Raw genomic sequence first — 22,765 nt, 5'->3', positions numbered from 1 at the left:
TTATCTTGTCTTATCCAGTGGGTTCTCTGTAGATTGATAGTAGAAGAATCACTCGGACCCCGCGGGAGGGGGGGACTGTCACCTGTGACATAATCAAGTGGACTATAGCCAATTAGGAGGGCTTCAAATTGCATTGAGGGAAGGTTGATGGTGTGAGTTTTACATTTATTTGAGTAGAAATATTAAGTGCAATAACGGGGGTGTCGATTAGGGATGGTGGAGTAGAAATCGGATGGTGGGTGTTTTCAGAGGTGGGGATCGAGTTCTTGTGTGAGGAAGACTCTCCTGATACTATTATGAAAGTTGAAAGATTCACACTTTTCAATTACTGCTCTATTTTGAAAAATATCACACACACAAATGACAAGAAATTGTATGGAAAATATATACACATTTACAAGAGCTATTCTAAGTAAGTATCCTAGAATTAAGGCTAACGGTTATAGATTGTAAACATAGGAAGTAATAGTTGTTGCATCCTTGAATTGAGGCTAAGAATCTGCAGTCACTTTTGTTGCTTGATTTGAGAGATTCTCTTGATTTGAGGATGCTTCTATTATAGTTGGGGACCGAATTATAATCTGGATGGTATATTGGGTTCGAATGGAGAGAGAAAAAAACATAAAAAAATGATATTTTGAGAGTCAATAGTGCTTCTTCAAACTTAGAGATACATAGGCTTGAAGAAGCACTGTTTATAGCTATGTAAAAATTTAGAGATGCATAAACTAATGTAAATGAATTTAAAAACATATTATTCAAATTTGAAGATAAAGATAAAAATGAATAAGCTATTGCTAGTGCTCGATGAACATTTTATGCTAAGGTAAGGGGTGTGTACATCACATGCTGGATTTGAGAATATCTCAGGACACCTAGACTCTTCGAATTGCGACATCTTTTACACTACAACCACTATTGCTCACCTATCTCCTTGCTCATTTCGCACATTGCTCGCCAGATACTAATCTTGCCGATCCCTTGCTCACTTATCATCTTGCTTGCTTATGATCTTACTCGCTTGTAGCCTTGCTCCTTTGGTTTGTACTTCCGTCTAGTACAAGATTTGAAGTAGGTAACAAGATTAAGCTGACACTATGGACCCATTTGGATACTGAGAATATATCAGAATATTTGTAAATAGTAGTGAAATAACTTGAGTTATGATATTTCATTGGGTTTTGGGAAAGGGGCGAGACAAAGTTTGATTAAAAGTATTATCAAGTTAAAAAATTGTTTGAATATAAGTTTTTAATATTAATTTTGTTTTGAAATTTAAAAAGTTGTATTATTTTTTGTGTTTGGTTTGAATGTTTGAGAAAGTTGTAATGATTAGATAGTGATTAGATGACTTAAAAAAATTGAAATTGAAAATTATTGTGTTTGAGTGATATTTGGAAAGAAAATATTTGAGAATATCTGATAATACTATAAAACAATTGTGTTCTCAAACGGGGCCTAAGTGATGTGTTCCTTTTTAAGTGTTAGACATAGTTCTCACATACCAACTATAGAGGAACAGACCCGAAACATCTTTATTTGGCAAAGAAAGTGTTAGAATTTCTATATCAGAGTACATAGTGCAAGATTTACCTCGAGCGGCAAATCATGAAGCTGATGCAATTGTTCCATCAGACTTTTTGTATCGTTGTTGTTCATCTAAATTCATCATGCTCAATTGTAGAGTGTGCCACGTCGTAAAAACTAGGATAATACTCGCGTACTCCATGACCTAAATGTTGGAATTAGAGAGACACATGTTAGAGAGAGATTTCTTGTGCCAAGATTTATACGTAACACTAAGAGGGGAGTGTAGCATGAGATTGAAAAGTTTCAATTTCATCTCCTTGGTCATAATGTTCTAATTGAAATGGATATGTCATCTTCTTAAAAAATGTTGCAATTCAAGAGAAAGATGCATGCTTATCAATCCTTAGTTGCTTAGATGGGCAAAACTAGTTTTCACAATGAAACTTTTAGGTCAAACATGTTTAAGGAAAACATAAAGTCCTTGCTAACTAACCACTTTATCAAGAAGTCCTCCAATTGTCAACATGACCATGGTTCAACCCTTCCCTCCTCTTTGTATCTACATTCTTATGGTTTAAATCTAGGATCTTCTTGAACTTCTCCATGATGAAATAAGATCTTAGATCAAAGATTTGACCCTCCAAAGACGAGCAATATTACAATTCATTCAAACTATTCAAACTCACATGATAATACCAATTGTTATTATGTCACTGCATGGTCAGCTTGTATTGCCTGGGCCTAAGGCCCAAGCCTAGACCAGATGGAAGCCCAGTCCTTCAGAATGAAACGATGCCATTTAGGTAAGCTTCTTCCCTCATTTCAGTTTCTTCTGCCCCCAATGGTTTTGTTTCTATTCTTCCCCTTCAATTTCATCATCCCAAAAATCTCTCCAGCTTGGTTTCCTTCTTCCCTACGTCTATGCGGTTTTGATTTTAACTTTTCTCTTATTTCCTTCCCATCACTCAGATCTCTCTCTACTACCTATTCTCTTCTCTTTGCGGTTTGTATCCTGTTAACGTCGTGTTTTATACTCCTTTAGGCCATATTCCAGCAACTCAAGTCTTTAGAATTGGGCCTGTAAAAATGAAGTAGAAGGCAACTGGGAGAGGGTGGCCTTGGAGCTGGGGATTTTCTGATGCCAAAGTTAGTATCGTCTTTTGGAAATTTGTAAATAATTGAAGAGTCTGGGGATCATAGAGCCTTTCTCGTACCTAGAAGTTACTATTTATATCGGTGGTCTGGGGGATAGATCGTGTCTTCCCTCGTAGAGTCCATGTCCTTTATACTTTTTTTTGGTCAGAGTCCTTTAATGTGGTGTGCCTTACGGAGTCATTAATGTGATATGTTGCTCGAGTAGTGGTGTCATTAATATGGCCGTTTTGCCATGTACAAGTCCCCATGAGCGGAATGTGGTGGAGCAATGTCAGGCCTGTCCCTCCCATTAGCCATCATTATTTACTTTTTCTTATAAGAGACTTACTTCATGGGCAAGTTTGGGCCCTAGGACCAAGTATCATGCCGAAACCCAGTGGGCTTGTGAAGTGGGGGGAAATTCCTTTACAGTTACCTATGTTCGAGGGGAATTCTGCTTTTCCTTTCTTGGTTAATCAACTTTGCAACTGCGACTATGCCACCTTTTCTTTCCCGGGATAGGGGTTGCGGATTTCTTGGCGCCCACGTGTTGCACTTCTGCACCCATCTATATCTGAGTGGCCTTTTCGTCTTTACACTATATCTGGCGGCGGTTTGCCTCCAACTTGCATGTCTATATTTTGACGGTTCTGTTTTGCATTAAATGACACCTCTTCAATCTCTTCATCATTACTCGCGTTGGACGGTTATTTATTTTCCACGTCACATCATTGGATATGTTCTGTTGGAATCGCGACGATTGTGGAATCTAGTACTCGTGGAACGTGTGGGTTCCTAGTGCGCCTCGAGATATCAATTGTCAAGTTTGCCTATCTAAGGTCCCCTTCCTTCTTAGCAACAAGTTATTTTGTCCATTCTCTTTTCTGCTGGATATCTTTTGTTCCTTTTCAGCTTTCAAACACTTCTCTCTGTATTACTCCATCGAATTTCTCTTCTTTTCCTCTGATTGCTAATGGCTCCCAAAAAATCCTCGCGCCCTTCCGGATTGGCTAGACCTTCTGACACTGACCGTGCCGCAGATGGTTAGGGTGAGCGGAATCATTTTGTGAAGATTTATTTTCAAGCTTAAGCATAGAGCATGATTTTTTATGCATCATAATTTGTTGATGTGTGGCTAGAAACACAGGAATGCTATACTCATTGAGATGAGACTTGGTGAGATTTTTGTAGAACGAATGGTAAATTTTGAAGGACATTCTGCACATGCTTACACTTGTAGTGTTCCTTATTTATTGTTCATTGATTTAACATAGGAGAAGTAAATTGCAGGACTACCGCGCCATGCTTCAAAAAGAAAAAAAAAAAAAAGAAAAGAAAAAAAGAAGAGATTTGAGAAGAATAGAAAAAAAAGAGATAAAGAAGACTTAGTGAGTTTTTCTAAGTAAAGGGCTAGAAACAGTTATCCAAGATTTTGGGGGTTAAGTGTTCAATCTTTAAAAACAGAGCTAGCGTGAAAACTGCTAGTCCCTTGGGCTTTGAGGTAGTTAGAATCAGCAATGATTAATCTTAAGTTTGAAAAATCAAATGACAAATCATGGCTAGTAATTAGGAACATACAACCAGTTTAGCTCCACATACACATTTGAGTTCTAAGATATTTGCCTCAATTTTATGTGAAAGATTGTTAAATAGTCTTCGTGGGTATAGGCCCAAGGGGTTGAGTAGTAATGTGTCACTTTTGTGAGAATTCAGAATTGTGTTTGATTGTTTCTGTTTGGATTTCGATCTTTATGCAATATTCATTTCAATTAATTTTTACTATTTTGCTCAAGGATTAGCAAAATGCAAGTTGGGGGTTGTGATTGAGTTGAATTATTGCATATTTTATACATTTAGAACCAATATATTTTAATTATTTCATTTCATTATTATTGGTTTTAGATGTAAAAATGGTTAAAATAAATAAATCCGAGTTGTAATTTAAATTGGTTTATAGGATGGTTTATGCTTAATTTTATAACTTGTGATTTAATTAAACTATATTTTTTCACATGTATAACACAGTTTTTGATATTTTATTCTTTATTTTTTATTTTTCTGATTTCTATATATATATATATATATATATATATAGGTGAAGCATGCATATAGAAAAGAAAAAAAGTCAAAAAGGTCAAAAGCAAAAGACATGGCCTAGTTTTTAATATGGGATTTGGACTAGAAGGGGGGCCTTATGGTTTTTACGGATGCAAATGCATGCATGCCAAAAGAAAAACGCCACAACGAAAGTTGATTTTATTGGGGGTTTTTTTTGCAAGAAACGGACGAAAAATACAGAGTGCAGCAGATCCTTTTTATTCTTTTTTTCTTTCAGTTTGAGAAAACACATAGGGAGAACGCCGCACGTGGGACAAAGTTCTTTTTTTCACTATGCGGAATCAGAAGGGAAACGCCGCACGTGTTGAAGAGCTCTTCCAGGGATCCAACTACTGCACTCCAGTCTTCTCCTCCACTGTTACCATCCCATCTTCATTTGTTTAGCTTGCTCTTTTCATTCCCTACTTTTTATTTAATTTCAGTTTAAAATTTATAGAATATTTTTGAGATTTTTGGTTTAGAATTTTGGGCAATTTATTTTACTTAATGTCGTTATTTTTCTTGCTATTTTAAGCTTTCATTGAATAGTGACTATAATTGCTATGCATTAATTTTGAGAATTTGTGATTTGAATACAAGGATGAACCCTAGAATCTTGATTTTAGGACTTTTCAATTCTCAGTTTATATTTTATCAATTACTTTCTAATCTAGTTTAATTATTAACTTAGTTTTATTAATCTCATAGTTCTATTGCATATTATATTAATTAAATCTTAATTAGGACTTAAATAATTTCAGTTTTGTTATTTACTTTTCAGATTAATTAAAATTGTTTAGTTTAGTTGATTCCTTGATTGTTAATTTCAATTTGTTAGTCTTTTATATTTCATTTCGACACTCAAAAATTCAAAAATATGAATCTAGCCCATGACTAGTACCCTTTTCATTCCCGTTGCACTCTTCCATTTATTGCACATACCACTATTTTTATTTTCTCTTTGTGAATATTTTCACTATTTTAAACGAATTTGATTTTAAGTAACCTTTCCTGAGAAGACGATATAAGAATTTATTCTTAATTATTACGCGACACCCTCCTGCACTTGGGATAGCTTTTGTGCTACTCATTTTTGAGTGAGTCATCAGTTTAGATGTCGGTTTGGCTGGAGCCACAGTATACTACCACGAGGGGCGCTTTGGGCTTTCCTTTGTTCTTCTTTATGTTTGGCAAGGCATGGGAGTTCCTTGTAGGCTAGGCCAATCGGCGCGCATTCCCTCTTGATGCCTTGTGGGGGTTGTGGGAGGTGACAAGAGATACTTAGGATTGAGGTCATCTGTGCTTGGGTGAAGGCCCATCTGAACGACGTTCTTTTGGAGGCTTTGCTAGTTGAGGACAGCTTTCATCGGTATTTGCCCCCCCCCCCCCTCGGCGACCAATTTGCTCTTCGACATAGCCTTCCCGCTAAGGGAGGTCACATCTCTGATCTGCAGCCGCTGTCCCAGCCCATCGGTGGAGGGGAAATGGAAAAACCCTGGAGGATTTCTCCCATCAGCTCTGACTCTTAACGACCTTCCGTTTCCTCCTAGAGGTCTTCTACGGAGGTGCTTATTATTCAGCCCGAGCCTTTGTTGCCCAAGAAGGCGACGACGATCGCAAACCTTCCTCGTGCCATGTTGTTGGCTTGAGGAGTTGTCGTGGATGTTCAACCTAAGTTGTCGGTCCTCAAGTCTCTTGCTGACACCGTTCCTACGACCCTGCCTGGCCCTTTGGTTGTGGGGGCTCCTTCAACAGTTCCTTTGCCCCTCAGCACAGCCTTCGAGTGGGTTCCTTCGCCCTCGCCCTCGCCCTCAGAGCTTTTTGCCAAAGACGTGGAATCCCCGGAGCAGGTTTTCATCCTAGAGTATAATAGTGGTATGCGGCCCCGCCACAAGTATAATTGTGGTTTATAACCCTATCACATGAGTTAAACATGATTTATGGCCCCACCACGTGTATAATGGTGGTTTATTACCATACCTCTGGGGTAAACATGGTATCTGTCCTAATGTGATGCTCTGATATGATATGAAGATGGTGTTTCTGTTTATGATATGCCAAATGATTTTTGGAATAATAATGTTTTTCTGAAAGTTTCACTCTGATATTTTGTAACATATTTTGTTTCTGCATTTTGAAAATAAATGTTTTGTTTCACATTCTGAACTCTGTAAATGCTCATATTTGCGTACTAGTATATGTTCTCTGCTTATTGAGTTGTTGATAACTCACCCATTTATCTTCACAATATTTCAGATTACTTTAATAGTTCTGCTGAAGATCAGTAATAGTGTACACGAGCAAGATTAGCTGAGGATAGTAGTTGAGTACCTTGAGGTACTAGTGCTGTTGGTGGATTTATTTATTTAGTAGATGAATTTCAATATATTTAGATGATTATGATGACTTATGTAAACTCTATTTCATTTTATTACATAATTGAGGCATGTGGAGAAGTTGAATTATTTGGGTTACTGTATTGAGGATCTGATGTATTAGTATGTGTAGTTAATCATATTAGAGGATTTTATGTTTGATTTGGAGTCTTTGGAAATATATATTGGATATAGAGAATATATTAGAAATGCTGAAGTTAATTAATGAGTAACAGAAGTTAACTCCCTGGACCTCTGGGATTGGTGCGTTACAGTTGGTATTAAAGCCATGCTTAAGGTTCTGCAGACTATAAATATATGAGGTTTGGATATCTGTGGGTTTTAGGGAGTAGTAACCTCCAGATTGGAAGTGTAGGAATTTGAGGACTATAAGAATGATCATGTGGATATTTAAGGCTTGAGATTCTGCAAACTTTATGATTGATTTTGTTGGGATATGATGTTTTAGACTTGGCAGATGTTAAGAATTGAATTCATGACTTTGAGGTTTTAGATTCTAAAGACGTATATGAGTTTAAAGTGATGTTAGGTTTACAATTATAGATGGTAAGAATGGTTATATGAATTGTTTAAAGATATGGTTAGGAATGCGTAAAATAAGAAAAATCTTGAACTTGTTTTAAATAGTTATCTTATATATATATATATATATATATATATATATATTTGTTTATACATAGATTTTGTTTTCTTTCCTTAGAACGTTTAACCAAGTTTTAGCTTACAGGATGGCGTCTTGTCATCACGTTTGAAGCCATGAGGAGTTGAACGAAACCAATAATGAGAGAGGCTGGACGTTTGAGTAGTTTAGGCTGAGTTTGGATTGAAAAACACCCCCAGTCCATTTCATCTAATCTCATCTCATCTTTATAATTTTTACAAATTACCATATAAAATACAATAAACAATCTAACTTTTTCAAATCTCAAAATAATAGTAATATTAAAAAATAATATTCTAATAATATTTTATTCAATTTTTAACTTTTATTTTAACTCGTCTCATCTCAATTCACTATCCAAACCTAACCTAATGGTACTCATCCTCCAACATTTGATGGAAGAAGTGACTCAAATGTAGTTGAGGATTGGGTTCAAGACATTGAAGAAATATTCATTGTTTTGAAGTGCACCGATTAGCAGAAAGTATAGTTTGCAACTTTTAAATTGACTGGAGAACCGAAGAGATGGTAGAATTCTAAAAAAGCCATCAAGGAAGCTGAGGGGACAGGAGTAGTCAACTGACCTCAATTCAAGCAGAATTTCTTTGACTATTTCTTCTCTAAAGCAAGTAGGGAAGCTAGAGCTCGAGAGTTCCCCAACTTAGTGCAAGGGACCATGACTGTGTGCCAATATGTTGCAAGGTTCGTAGAATTATCACGCTTCACCTCATACCTAATTCCTAATGAAGAGAAGAAGGCCAGGAAGTTGCAGAGGGTTTGAACCACAAGATATATGAACGGGTGATGGTCTTAAAGAATTAGATTTTTTCAGAGTTAGTGCATAAGGCAATGTTGGTTTAGCAAAATCTTAAGAGAGGTGGCGAGTTGCAAGAACAAAGGAAGAGACCCACTTTGCAAGGATCCTCTAGTATGGATCAAGGGCCATGGAAGAAGAGAAATGAGGGGAGAAGCTCAAGTCAGAGGCAGATGTAGGGAAATCAATGGAATAACCCCTGTAAGTTCTGTAACCACGTATACGCTGGGGAGTACAGAAAGGAAGTGGGGTCATGTTTCCGATGCGGTAAGGTTGGTCATTTCATCAGAGAATGTCCATGCTTGTGGAGGACAACAAAAAGCCCAACCCACCTCAAAGCTTTAGGCCGAACAACCAGGGCAACAACCATCGAAGAACTGTGCTGACACGAGTGTTTGCATTGACGCCTGGAGAAGCTGAGGACAATAATGACATAATCACAGGTATAATCTCTCCAATTCTTTAATTAAGTTACCATTTTGTTAAAATTTAGGACTATTTATCTATTTATCTCTATGGATTATATCAACGTAATCACAGAAATTATTCCTCCTCCTCTCAATAAAGCTACTATTTTGTTTGACTCTAGGGCTACACACTCATTTATCTCAATGGATTATACCAAGTTTTGCTCTGTTGAAGCTGGAAAGATGGATTTCAATTTGATAGTCAGGACGCCAGCGGAAGATTCAGTGACCTGCAACAAGATTTTGCCTAGGTGTCCAATACCAATTTTGGAGAGAAATGCTAGCTGATCTGATAGTTTTTCCTATGATTGGGTTTGATGTGATATTGGAAATGGATTGGTTAGCTTCCAGTTTTGCCAGTATTGACTGTTTTAAGAAGGAGGTGGTGTTCAAACTTCTGGAGGGATAGGAGTTTGGGTTTATTGGATCTAGAGTGCGCGCCCTTCCACCAGTTATATTTGCTTTCCAGGTTGGCAAGTTAATATATGATGGGTGTCAGTGATACTTGACTTACGTGGTGGATGAACTAAAGCAAGAATTAGAGTTAGAGGAGATCCCTAATGTGAGAGAATATCTGGAAGTATTTCTTGAGGACTTGTTTGGATTGCCACCCGAGCAGGAAATAGAGTTTGCCATTGAATTAGTCACAGGCACGACATCTTTTTCCAAAGCCCCTTACCAAATGGCACCATCTAAGTTAGCCGAACTTAAAGAACAACTACAAGATTTATTAGACTAGGGTTTCATCAGGCCTAGTGTGTCATGATTGAGTTGCATTATTGCATATTTTATACATTTAAAACTAATATATTTTTAATTGATTTATCATTTTATTATTAGTTTTAGATAGAAAAATGGTTAAGAGGCATCAATCCAAGTTGTGATTTAAATTGGTTAATAGCATAGTTTTTGATTGATTTTAATACTTGTGATTTAATTTGGTGATGTTTCTTCACATGCACAATGCACTTCTAATAATTTGGTGAGATCCCTCAAGCTTGTAAACAGACGGAGAAACTCGTTGGATTTTAGGAGTAGGAGTAGGAGCAAATAGTAGAGAGTAGTGTTTTTATTTTTTTCAATAAAGCTAAGTGCAGCGAGGGAGTACGGTAACACAATTAAGAGCCTAAAGGACCAACTGTTGTTGTCGAGCTTTCCTCCTTCAGCTGTAGCCTGAATTTTCAGTTTTATTTTTGTTTTATTTCATTTTAAATTTTATGATGAATTATTCCTTGCACCTTTAATTCCCGCTCATTTAAATTTATGCAATTTAATTTCCTGCACTTTAAATTACTGTTCATTTAAATTAATGTCATTTACTTTTCCTGAACTTTTAATTCTAGCAATTCAAATTAATGTGATTTAATTTTCTTGCACCTTTAATTTCTACAATTTAAATTTATGTCATTTAATTTTCCTGCACCTTTAATTTCATTTAATTTTCTTGCTCCTTTAAATTTCAGTTATCTAATTTCTAGCAATTTTAATTTACTATCTCACACTTTAATTTCTTACTTCTCGTCGCTACACTAAAAAATCCAACAAACATGAATCTGGTTCACGACCAGTAAATTTTATTTTTCATTGCACTTATCCATTCATTGTACATATTATCACTTTATTTTTATATTCTCATTGTAAATATTTTCACCATTTTATACGAGTTTGATTTTTAAACACTTTCCATGAGGAGATGATCTAGGAATGTATTCTTAATTATTACGTGACACTCTCCTGCACTTGGGATAGCCTTTGTACTGCTTATTTTTTAGTGAGTCAAGTTTTTGGTACTATTGCCGAGAAAAGTTGCTTGGCTCAAATTTAAACTCATGATATTTATTTTTATTTTTTATTCGTTGTTTTGTTTGTTTAATAATAATAATAACATCAGCATCCCGGATTTCCTGGTATGATGAATTGATATAGACACGTGATAGCACATTGATCGCAAGTGTCCGCTTTGGCAGAGTAGTTATCTTGCCTGTTATCCCATTTGTTTGGCTGTATTTCTTTAGGGATATTGAGTTTTAGAAAACCCACTTTTGAAGTGTTATTTCTTTTCTGTTCTTATATTGTTGTTTCATTAAATTTATTACAAAAAATAAAAAAAAGCATTTTCATTTTTTTATCGTGTATTTATTTATTTTCGCTTGTATTCGCAGGTCTATTTTATTTACATTATATATGGCTTGACATTTTTTGTTTTTTGTTTTTTTTTTTGTTTCCTTTGCTGTGTGAGTTGTTCTTTTACCTTCCAACATGTTTGAGTCTCTTCCCTTACATCAATGCATGTCTTAGCCTATATAATTAAAAAAAAAAAATTACTGCTCAGTTGTTTGAATTTTATTTAAGCTATTTGAACTGATTTTTCATGTCTTGGGTGAGAGATAGATTGCATAGAGTTGCACCAAACACTAAAAGGAGTATTCACAGTTCAGAGATAAACAAGAATAATTCATACATGAAAACATTTTTATTTCATAATCGTAAACGACTTACAAAAACTTGAGACTTTTACACTCACTTTTCAAGTGCTCTTGCTCTTCATAAACTGACATGTTATTCTTATCTAAATGAGTAGAAAGTCGAAATGAAAAGGCAAGTAAGGATTTTAAATCCTTATTCTCCTGCTTCAAGTCTTCGATTTTTTTGTTAGACTCATGAATAAGTCGTTGAAGTTCATAAATCTTCTCGTTAAACTTTTCAACTTCATGAGTTCTAGACTACAATCGTAGGGAAAATGCAACAATGGCTTATGAGTATCTAGTACTAAGACTCACTAGTTCATAAATGGCATGATCATCCGACTTGTTAGTCAGATCATTTTCATGCTGCATCACGACACCTATGGTGGATGTAGAAATAATTGGTAGCCGAGATGTAGAATGTCTCATATGGTGAAAAAGAGAATTGTTGAAAGAAGATTGTGGAGCCATTAAAGAAAAAGCTTAGAAAGCGAGAATGCCAATGGACTTCAGAGAACAAAGAAGAGTTGATGCAAATGAAATAAAACTCAAGATTGATTTTATAGGGATGAAAATGAGAATAAGACAAGCTATCAAATTACATGATATGTTGGGTATATATTTTATTTAGCTACAACAACGAGATTAACTGCAGACAATCCCTATATTTCTCGTAAACGTTGAACCTCTGCTGTTAATCACTGATGTTCACTTTGTATTTGTACCTCCTCTCTTTCTAGCTCCCCCATGAGTGGTTGCATGTCTTTAGCATACCGGTCCACATATTTCCTCAACGCCCTGTTTTCATGGTTTAATATTTTATTCTTTCTCCTTCTATTGGCAAGTCTTTGTTGCAACTCAATTATTTGATTCTTAACTGATTAAATTAACTAACCTGTGACAGTAACCTATGAGACATGGTCGTAATAGCACCAGCATATTGAGTGTTAAGCATTCTTGATCCCGCAACAACCTCAGCATCAGTTTTGTTAGAAAAATGTATCTATGCCCCTATCATGACGTTGACGGGCTCAGGATTAAAGATGAGTAGTTGAGGCATAAATGTTTCCTGATTTAAATCGGGAACATTATTGGAAGAATGTTGCTCAACCATTTGAGAGATTGTGAGAAGAGTGAGAAATGCGAAGAAATTGCTCTGTGTATTTTGAAGGGTGAAAATGGTCTCTTAAATAGAGACCCAGAGCATTCAAGGCTCTAAGAAAGCTGATCTCGGTGGAGCTCGAGGCTCTAAAGCGTTGTCGGCTTGAGCTTTACAGCACAAATCAGGGACCCAAGACTCCTTGATTTATGGCAATTGTTGGATTCCAGACTTTACGCCACTTGTCGAGTTCCATGTTTTATGACAATTGGATGAAAATGACAACGCTTAACATGATTTCGAATGATAATTTTTTTTTCACCCCAAGCATTTCACACTTGGCCAGGAAGTTCTTCTTCACAACTCTCGTGTACATATTTGAATGTTGTTTCTGTTATTGCGTCTCGTTGTTTATTTGAGTATTGTTTCTGTGTTACTTTCTTTGTTTATTTCTTGTGTTGTTTATTTGTTTATTTATTTTTTCTTTTATTTTTTGCGTTGTTTGTTTCTCTTTGTATTGTTTTTCGTCTCTGTTAGCATTGAGGACACTGCATTGTTTAGTTGGGGGAGAGAATTGCATTCCATAGGGGCGAACTTGCGAATGTGTGTGTTAGGCACACGATCTTGGATTCATTTCCCCACTATGCGATTCTAAATAAAATAAAAATTATTAGCGTATGCTTATTAGTGTGTGTGCATGTGATAAACAATATTTTGCCTTAATGCGATATGCATTGATATACACATGATTGACACACACTCTATTTTTAGCGTTTTGTGAAATTTGAACATCTTGGTGGAATGGTTGAGTGGAATTAGTCTTATGAAAATTTATTTTCAAGCTTGAGCATAGAGCATAATTTTTGATGCATCATATTTTGTTTGATGCATGGCTTGAAACACTGTGATGCTATATCTATTGAGATGAGACTTGGCACTATTTATATATAATGAAGGGAAGGTTTTGAAAGACATTTTGTACATGCTTACACTTGTAGTGTTCTTTATTACAGTTCATTAATTTAACACAGGAGAAGTAAATTGCAGGACTACCGAGCCTTTTGCAATAAATAATAATAATAATAAAACATGGATCTCCCTCAATGATGAGGGCGAACTTGAGAATGTGTGGGTGAGGCACACAGTCTTGGGTTCGATTCCCCACTATTTGAATAATAATAATAATAAAGGATGAAGCGTATGGATCTTTCCTAAGTAAAGGGTTAGAAACAGTTACCCAAAAATTTTGGAGATTGAGTATTTAACCTTTAAATAGAGTTTGTGTGAAAACTGCTAGTCCCTTGCGATCTGAGGTTGTTAGAATCAACCATAATTAATCTTAAGGTTGAAAATTCCTAGAATAAATTGTGGCTAGTAATGAAGAACAGGTTAGCTACACACACATATGAGTTCAGAGGTATTTATCCCAATTCTTTGTAAAATATTGTTGAGACAATATTTGTGGATATAGCTCCTGGGGATTGAGCAGTCATGTGTCACATTTTGTGAGAATTCATTATTCTGTTTGATTGCTTTTGTTTGGATTTCAAACTTTATGCAATATTCATCTCTATTAATTTTCACTATTTTGCTTAGAGACTAGCAAAATGCTAATTGGGGGTGTGATTGAGCTACATTATTGCATATTTTATATATTTAAAGTCATTGTATTTTTAATTGTTTTATTATTTTATTATTGATTTTAGATAGAAAAATGGTTAAGAGGCATAATTCTAAGTTGTGATTTAAATTGATTAATAGCATAGTTTATGCTTGATTTTAATACTTGTGATGTAATTTGGTGATGTTTGTTCACATGCACAACACACTTTTAATATTTTAGTCTAGTTTTATTTTTATCTTTAATTAATTATTTATTTTCTTTGTCTAGTTTTGTTTTTTTGTTTCTTTAATTGATTAATTATTTTCTTTCTCTAGTTTTATTTTTGTTTTTACTTATGAGAAATTCTATTTGCAGTCCCTACTTGGGGACTGTATGTGTAGACCATTTATTAAATGAGAAAAAATTGTAATTTTAAGAAATTTTAAAAATAAAATTGTCTAAACTTGTATTATAATCCCTAAATGGAAATTGTACCGAATCATTGCTCTTTACTTATTTATATATTTTTGTTTTTGTTTAGTCTAGTTTTATTTGTTTTGTTTTGTTTGGTCTACTTATTTATTTTTGTTTTTATTTTTTGTATAGCCTCCATGCAGCCGCTGCCACCCAGCTCCATGCTTGCACCTCCGCACAACAACAACACGGCACAGCCACCAACCATACATGGCAGCACAGCCACCACTGCAACTCTGCGAGACAGGAAGCTGCCGAAGCCGTTGGACGTACGTCCACATGCACAGCAGCAGCCTAACTGCAGCACCCAGCGCTGCCCACGTAGCCTCCCCTACACGGCAACACCATTACCCATGCAGAGCCGCAATCACCTAGCTGTCATCACCACCGTGAGCCATTCCATGCACGCAGAGCACCTTCACGTCTGAACCACCTTGCGGCATGCACCACCGTGAGCCATATACTCCTGCCCAGCCACCTCAACCCAAGCAGCAGCACCCACGCACGACCAAGCCACCTCTGCTCAGCCTTCACCACCGCGCTGCCCAACCAACCGCACAACTGCAACGCTGCACTGTATCATGTTGCCACCACTGCGCTGCCCAGCCATGAACCACATGCACGCAGCACCTCCACGTGAATATTGGCCAGTTCATCCACAACCACGGCCTCCACCTACTGCGACAGCCACCCTAGAAGCCTGCTGCCTCCACGTTGCCAACCGTCTACACCACTGTAAACCAAACCAATCCCCTGTTTTTCTTCCATAAAACAGAGCAACTGCAGCCCCGGTAGCACCTCCTGATAGGTCCCAATTATAGAAGATACGGATACTAAAGAAAAATACTCTCTTCGGGTGAGAATGTACCACAGATTTGAATAACAAATGCTTTTCTTTTCTATCCTTCATTGATAATTCTTTGGCTGCTTAAATAAGCAAGGCCACGTACAAGAATGCCGAAATAAATGACAACATGCAACTGCTACTAGCCAGTAATCGAAACCCATCACAAACACAAAGACGTAACAATAGAAAACAGATCCCACGAAAATAACATGTTTGAAAACAGAGTACACGAGTAACGGAATAAATATGCCGAAAACAACTAACTGCTAATGACCCAATCTTCACGTTGCACCAAGTTGCCTGCATGCAGTATGCAACGTCTTCCACGTCCAACCTCATCCCATTAAGTGGCCTAACACCTCCACGTTTCAGCTCCTCCACAGCACGGCCTCCTCCTACTACCGCAACCTCATTATGCACAGCCACTCCTTTGAGCCGCAAACCACCTGGCACTACTGCACCACTGCTCAGCCTAGAAGCTCTTCCACCAACAACATCCACCCGTGACCATCACCATTCGCAGTGCCACCTTGCACTACTGATGCACGTCAAACGGGTTGGTTCTCCCGCTTCTAGTGTTAACGCCCTGATCCCGTAGGTCCGGAGAGTTTGCTCTTAATACTTAATATCAATTACAATAACACAATTATAAAATTCAGAAAACTCTATAAAATATTAATCCATTTAATTTACCCAAATATCTATGTTCCTTCATGGGGACATTAAAGAAATTTTCAATAACATAAATTAAAAACTTTTCAAAACTCGAAATTATTATTAACTCATCAAATCAAAATAATCAAAAATAAATCAGTTTACTAACTACGACTCTCAAATAAGTACTTGTACCCTTGGACACTTATTCCATTACGGATGTCACACCTTACTACAACTTCCTACTCTTGTTCTCCAGCTAAACCATCAAAGTTATCAGAAAAATAATTGGAGATAAGGGGTGAGTTACCAATAACTCAGTAAGCAGATGACATACACTAGTGTGGAAACATGAGTATTTACAGAGTTCAGAATGCAGAACAAAATATTTTCTTTCAGAATGCAGAATCAGAATATTGTTTTCAAAATGCAGCGTCAGAATATTTTCTCAAAAATATCAGAGTGAAAGTTTGAAAATATTCACAATCAAAATCCCTTTGGCATAGCACAAACTGAAACATCACGTCTTATCTTATCATTTCAGAACAAATACCATGTTTAACTCCCGTGGTAGGGTTGTGCAAATCCTGGTAGCAAACCAAGCAGAAATAGAATGTGAATCTTCCCTTTATTTATTCTCGGAGCCCCGAGTGTGTACATAGGAAATACCATGCAGAAAACCACTTTGTTTCCAAAGTGGGTGCACCAGAAACAGAAAAGTTGGTACCAATCCTAACAGAGACCACAGTTTTACACCTGTGGTAAGGTCAAAACGGAACAGAAACAGAAACAGAATGTTATGCCAGAGATTTTCAGAAATCACATCATAACATGTCAAAGTACAAAACATCTTTAGAACAAAACAAAATCAGACTGCAAAAACATAATTTTTGCACAAAATTTCATATTCGCTCTATTTTGCAAAGTTCAGAAATAGAATGTAAAAAATAAGCTCATATCTACACCAGTCATGACAGAAAATACTTTCTTCTTAAACAAAATCTCATGAGTAATGCATAACAAATAATTGGGGTAGTTCAAATTTCTTTTCATAACAAAATATGTATATTTTCCAAAAAGTCAACCTTAACTCATTTTATTTTAATGCAAAGTCTAGCATATGAACCTCGTTTACCTGGACTTCTTTGCTTTTTCAGAATTTTCCTAAAAAATCTCGAACAATAATTAATCGCCACCTATACATAATAACGTAATTTTCATAAATTTTCAATCCAATACATATTTCAATATTTAAGCCTAAGATGCTAAAATGACCTATTTTAATTATTCAAAAACATAAATTCACGTAATCCTAAAATATCGTCACATTTTCTAACTTCATCAATGCCCCAATAATCAGTCTGAACAAAACACAAAATCTACCTTATTTATTAATGAGATCAAATTATAAAATAATAAAATTGTATAATAGAATTATATAAAAGAAAACTATTAAAGTATACAAAGCAAAAATACCATTTAATTAAAATAGACTTAATTAGTCTATCTTTAAAGAGTTTAAAATAAAAGTCTTGCACTACATTGTACTTTTAGAAATATATTAAAAAATATAATAGTACTAATACTGTATTACAAATCTTTATTATTATCATTATAAAAATCATGTATTTTCTTAAGTAAAATTAAACCAAGACCATTTTTAAAAACATAACCCATTTAAACATAACCCAAAAAAAACCTTTCACCCGAAAACATAAACCTGGGAACTTTCCATATATATATATATATATATATATATATATATATATATATATATATATATATAAGGTTAAAACTGGTATGTACCTAACAAAACTTTCCATATATATCATATATATTATGTACATATATATAACTAATAAGAATAAACTAGACAAACACACATACGGGATTAACACACATATGCGACGCAGTTTACCCAAGGGAAACCGAGGCACGTGTGGAGGGGTGAGGCATGACGGGGCTGGTTGGAGGGACCGAGGTGGCGCAACAAAAGAGCGAGAGTGCGCAGAGACTCCGTCGAGCTGGGCTGCGCACGAGCGAACGAGAGAGAGTGGTGAGTGAGAGAGAGATGGAGAGAGAGAAAACGGAAACTCACCTTGATGCAGCGAGGCGTGCAATGGTCTGGGGCTGGGCATTGACCAGGGCAGTGTTCGAAGGTGAAGGCTGAACCTCCGACATCCTCTGATGGTAGGGGCGTCGAAGTGGAGGGGGCTAACGACGTGGCTCATGGTGGAGATGCTTCCCCTGTTTCGGCGTGTAAAAACAGAGTCTTTTATGTCCTAAGTGTATCAGCGGCTGGGTATGGAGGTGCAGGGTAGAGTAGCGGCTACCATGGTGGTTGGCTTTCCGTGGTGGTGAGTGCAGGCTAGAGGGTGGTGTGTTGTTTAAAGGAGGAGTTGCTAGCTATTGGTTTCTGCAAAGAGCACCCTCCATGGCTGAGAGTTACGTCGATTTGGGCTTAGGTTGTGGAGGGCTTCTGTGCACGAGAGGGATGGGGAAGGTGACAGCAGTGCTATTCCTAGGTTTCCTTCATGCACACTGGTGGTTGGCTACGGGTGCAACGTTTACGAGTGCTGAGCGAAGGGCTATGGGTTGTGTGAGTGAGGCATTGGGCTTGTGGGGATGAAGACTGCCGTGGGAGGTTTACGGCTACTTCATTTTCAGGAGAGGAGTACATGTATATAAAGAGTTGATTGGAAAAAAACCCTAGAGAAAGATAGGAAAGAGACGTGCAAGATCATGCATGCCATGGACGTGAGGAAAACTCTAGGGGTGAAAATAGACGAAAAAGAAAACATGCGGAGAAGTTAATGTGTGAAAAAAAAAAGGTGAATATTGAAACAAAACAAAAACAAAAATCCTAAAGTTGAGGAGAATAGAGGCGTACGTGCATGGGAGTGCAATCGTGCGAGGCGGCGAAAAAAAATTGAGCTCAACTGGGTCTGGGTGTTACATCTAGCTTGTTAAGGATTCCTCAGAATCCTCTCCTGATTCTTAGCCATCATTCTTAACTTGTCATAGTTGACCCTTAATTGTAGGCATTTAACCGTTTTAATTCTTTACGATTCTTTCCTTATTTGTGTAGCTACACTTGTGTGTATATATATATATATATATATATATATATAACATTCGAACTCCACTGAAACTGTGGTGGTTTTACAAACATTGTCATGGTATCAAGAGCCCTATAGGAATCACTTCTGATACCGTTCTTTTTTTCTTCCTCATGGTCGAACCTCTCTCTTTCAATACCATGGTTCACATGGTCACTATTAAGCTCTCGGCAACCAACTATTTACTCCGGAAAAGCCAGCTCATGCCCTTGCTTCAATGCCAAGACTGCCTCAGTTTCGTTGATGGTTCATTCAACGAACCATCTGAAACTCTACCTAACCCCACCGATGGCACCTCCATGCCCAACCCCCAGTTTCTGGAATGGAAACTTAAAGATCAGAGGATCCTTAGCTTGCTGCTATCATCCCTCTCTGAAGAAGCCATGGTAGCCGTTGTTGGCCACGCAACCTCTCGGGATGTGTGGGTTGCACTCGAACGCGCCTTCAGCCATGGCTCCAAAACTCATGAGTTGAGTTTGAAGGATGAACTCCAGCTCATGAAGAAAGGCAACCGATCTGTTTCTGAGTTTGCCCGTGCATTCAAAGGACTCTGTGGCCAGTTAATGGCCATTGGACATCCGATTGATGAAATCGACAAGTCCCATTGGTTTCTTCGTGCTCTCGGCACCGAGTTCCCTGGTTTTTCCTCCACACAGATGGCTCTTACGCCGCTGCCCTCCTTCCATGATTTGGTCCCTCTGGCCAAAAGCTATGATTTATTTCAAAAATCTCTTGAAACTCACTCTATTTCACCTGCAGCTTTCCTGGCAAACTGCTCCTCTAGTCGTGGCAGACAATCTCGTTCCACAAGCAATTGGTGCTCCAAAGGTGGCTCCAATGGCAGCACAGGTGGTTCTCAATCTGGTGGCCACTCCTCCAACAACAACTGCTCTTGTCGCCCATACAATCCTCGCTGTCAAATCTGTAAAATAGAGGGCCATATAGCAGATCGATGCTGCAACCGCTATGATCGTGCAGAACCATTGGCCTAGCTTGTTGAAGCTTTTCAACATAATTGTTCTCTTGCTGATGGTCTCTCCAGTTTCGATTGGTATCTTGACATGGGTGCCTCCACTCACATGACGCCAGACTCAATTCCACTTGACACTTCCGAGCAATATGTTGGTAAGGATAAAGTTGTTGTGGGTAATGGGGCGTCCTTACCCATCACCCACACGGGTACTTCTCACCCTTCTCCCAACTTAAAATTGCTTTATGTTTTATTAGTTCCCCACCTCACCAAAAATATTCTCTCTATTAGTAAGTTGACTTCAGACTTTCCTCTTCAAGTCACTTGTACTGACTCTTCTTTCGTCATTCAAAACAAGATCACAAGAAAGGTGGTGACAAACGGAAGACATGATGGCGGTCTCTATGTACTAGAGCATGGCAATGATGCTTTTGTTTCTATCTTTATAAATCTTCTCTTACGGCGTTGTATGATCTATGGCATGCGCGTCTTGGTCATGTTAATCATTCTATCATTTCATTATTAAATAAAAAGGGCCAGTTATCTCTTACTTCTATTTTGCCTGATCCTGCTATTTGCGCTACATGTCAATTTGCGAAAAGCCATAAGCTTCCATTCTCCATTCATGCTACTCGATCCACCTCAATTTTGGGCCTTGTTCATTGTGACATATGGGCTCCGATTAAATCTAAAATGGGTTTTACTTATTATGTCATTTTTGTTAATGATCACTCACGCTTCACATGGCTTTATCCTATGAAATTTAAATATGATTTTATTAACATTTTTCTCCAATTTCAGTCATTTGTGGAAAATCAATATTCTTGCAAAATTAAAATTTTCCAGATTGATGGTGGTGCTGAGTTTTGTAGCAATTGTTTTCAATCTCGACTCTGCTCTTCAGGCATTCCAAAATGGACACACTGAACGCAAGCATTGCCACGTGACTGAAATGGGTCTTGCGCTCTTATTTCATTCACGCGTACCCACTTGCTATTGGGTCGAAGCTTTTAGTACCGCGACTTATACCATTAACCGGTTGCCTGCCCCACTTCTTAGAGGTATTTCTTCTTTTGAAATTTTACACCGTAAACCTCCCCTCTACACCAACTTTCATCCTTTTGGTTGCAGAGTTTATCCCTGTTTACGTGACTATGCTGTTAACAAATTTTCTCCTCGCAGCATTCCTTGCCTATTTTTAGGATACAGTCCTTGCTATAAAGGCTTCCTCTGTCTAGACCCCCTCACCTCTAAAATCTACGTCACTCATCATGCCAAATTTGATGAACAAAATTTCCTCCTCCGACCCACCTCTATCGTCCAGCCTCCTGCATCTCTAGATCTCTCCCGTTTTATGGAACCCATGCAAACCCATGACCTCACCTACCCCATTACCCCCCACAACTTTATCTATTCCGCATTCTCGGTCTGGGTCTCATGCATGTCGTCTTTGTCCTGAATCTTTCTCTGAGCCTATGCAGGTATCTACTGAGTCCCTTGCTCATGACTCCCTAGCGCCGGTTCCATTGCAGTTTGATGCTCTAGTTTCTCGTGCTTTGTCCATACCTTCATCCTCTCACCCAATGATCACTCGAGCTAAGGCGGGCATTTTCTGGCCATGGTACCCCACTTACCTTAGTCATCATGTCTCGGGTCTCGGGTCTCTCACATGCTCTTCTTACTACATCTAAGCCTCGTGGTTTCAAATCTGCTGCTAAAAACCCTGCATGGTTGACTACTATGGATGAAGAGGTCAAAGCTCTTCGTGACAACTGCACTTGGGATCTTGTTCCTCAGCCTCCCAAAACGAACATTGTGGGTTCTGAATGGATCTTTCACACCAAGTATCTATCTGATGGCTCTAGTGACCACCTCAAGGCCCATCTTGTTGCCACGGGCTACACTCAGCTTCCTGGCCTCGATTACACCGATACTTTCAGTCCAGTGGTCAAAGCCTTAACTGTTCGTGTTGTGCTCTCTCTGGCTGTCACTTAGGGTTGGCCTCTTCGCCAACTTGATGTTAAAAATGCTTTTCTTAATGGCATCTTACATGAACATGTTTATATGGAGCAATTTCCTGGCTATATTGATCCTCGCCAGCAGCACATCATTTACCTCTTACTGTATGTTGATCACGTTATTCTCATTGGCAATAATGTGTCATTTCTTAGCAGCTTCATTTAGCATCTTCACTCCGAATTTGCCACCAAGGATTTGGGATCCCTCAGCTATTTCCTTGGTCTTGAAGTCACTCCCACCTTGTCAGGTCTTTTTCTCAGCTAGACCAAGTATACACGTGACATTCTTACTCGCGCTCAGCTTCTTGACTGTAAACCTATCAGAACTCCTATGGTTGTTGCCCAGCGCCTTTCCTCTAATGGTTCTCCGCTTGAGGATGTCACTCTTTGTCGCTCTCTTGTTGGTGCGCTGCAACA

General features: G+C 37.7%; 1 protein-coding gene and 1 long non-coding RNA gene across 2 annotated transcripts; one reads left to right on the top strand and one right to left on the bottom strand.

The window, feature by feature from the left end:
* Nucleotides 1-5,924: 5,924 nt before the first annotated feature.
* LOC121256378 lies at nt 5,925-13,303 on the bottom strand. The gene is made up of 3 exons (XR_005938980.1): nt 13,101-13,303; nt 9,129-9,143; nt 5,925-5,937 (listed from the first exon to the last, which is right to left on the bottom strand). It is a non-coding gene; the product is annotated as an uncharacterized LOC121256378 (long non-coding RNA).
* An 8,671-nt stretch (nt 13,304-21,974) lies between these two features.
* Nucleotides 21,975-22,325, top strand: LOC121255146 (uncharacterized mitochondrial protein AtMg00820-like). Its single transcript, XM_041155425.1, has one exon. It carries the CDS (start codon nt 21,975-21,977, stop codon nt 22,323-22,325), a length of 351 nt encoding a protein of 116 aa, XP_041011359.1.
* Nucleotides 22,326-22,765: the final 440 nt, after the last annotated feature.

The sequence above is a fragment of the Juglans microcarpa x Juglans regia genome, chromosome 3D (genome assembly GCF_004785595.1).
Source record: "Juglans microcarpa x Juglans regia isolate MS1-56 chromosome 3D, Jm3101_v1.0, whole genome shotgun sequence".
Lineage (NCBI taxonomy): Eukaryota > Viridiplantae > Streptophyta > Magnoliopsida > Fagales > Juglandaceae > Juglans > Juglans microcarpa x Juglans regia.
Note: the sequence above shows the minus strand (reverse complement) of the source record. Positions and strands in the feature narration are given on the sequence as shown.

Coding starts and splice junctions, on each gene's coding strand:
- LOC121255146 (XM_041155425.1), top strand. CDS start 21,975: ATGTCTCGGGTCTCGGGTCTCTCACATGCTCTTCTTACTACATCTAAG.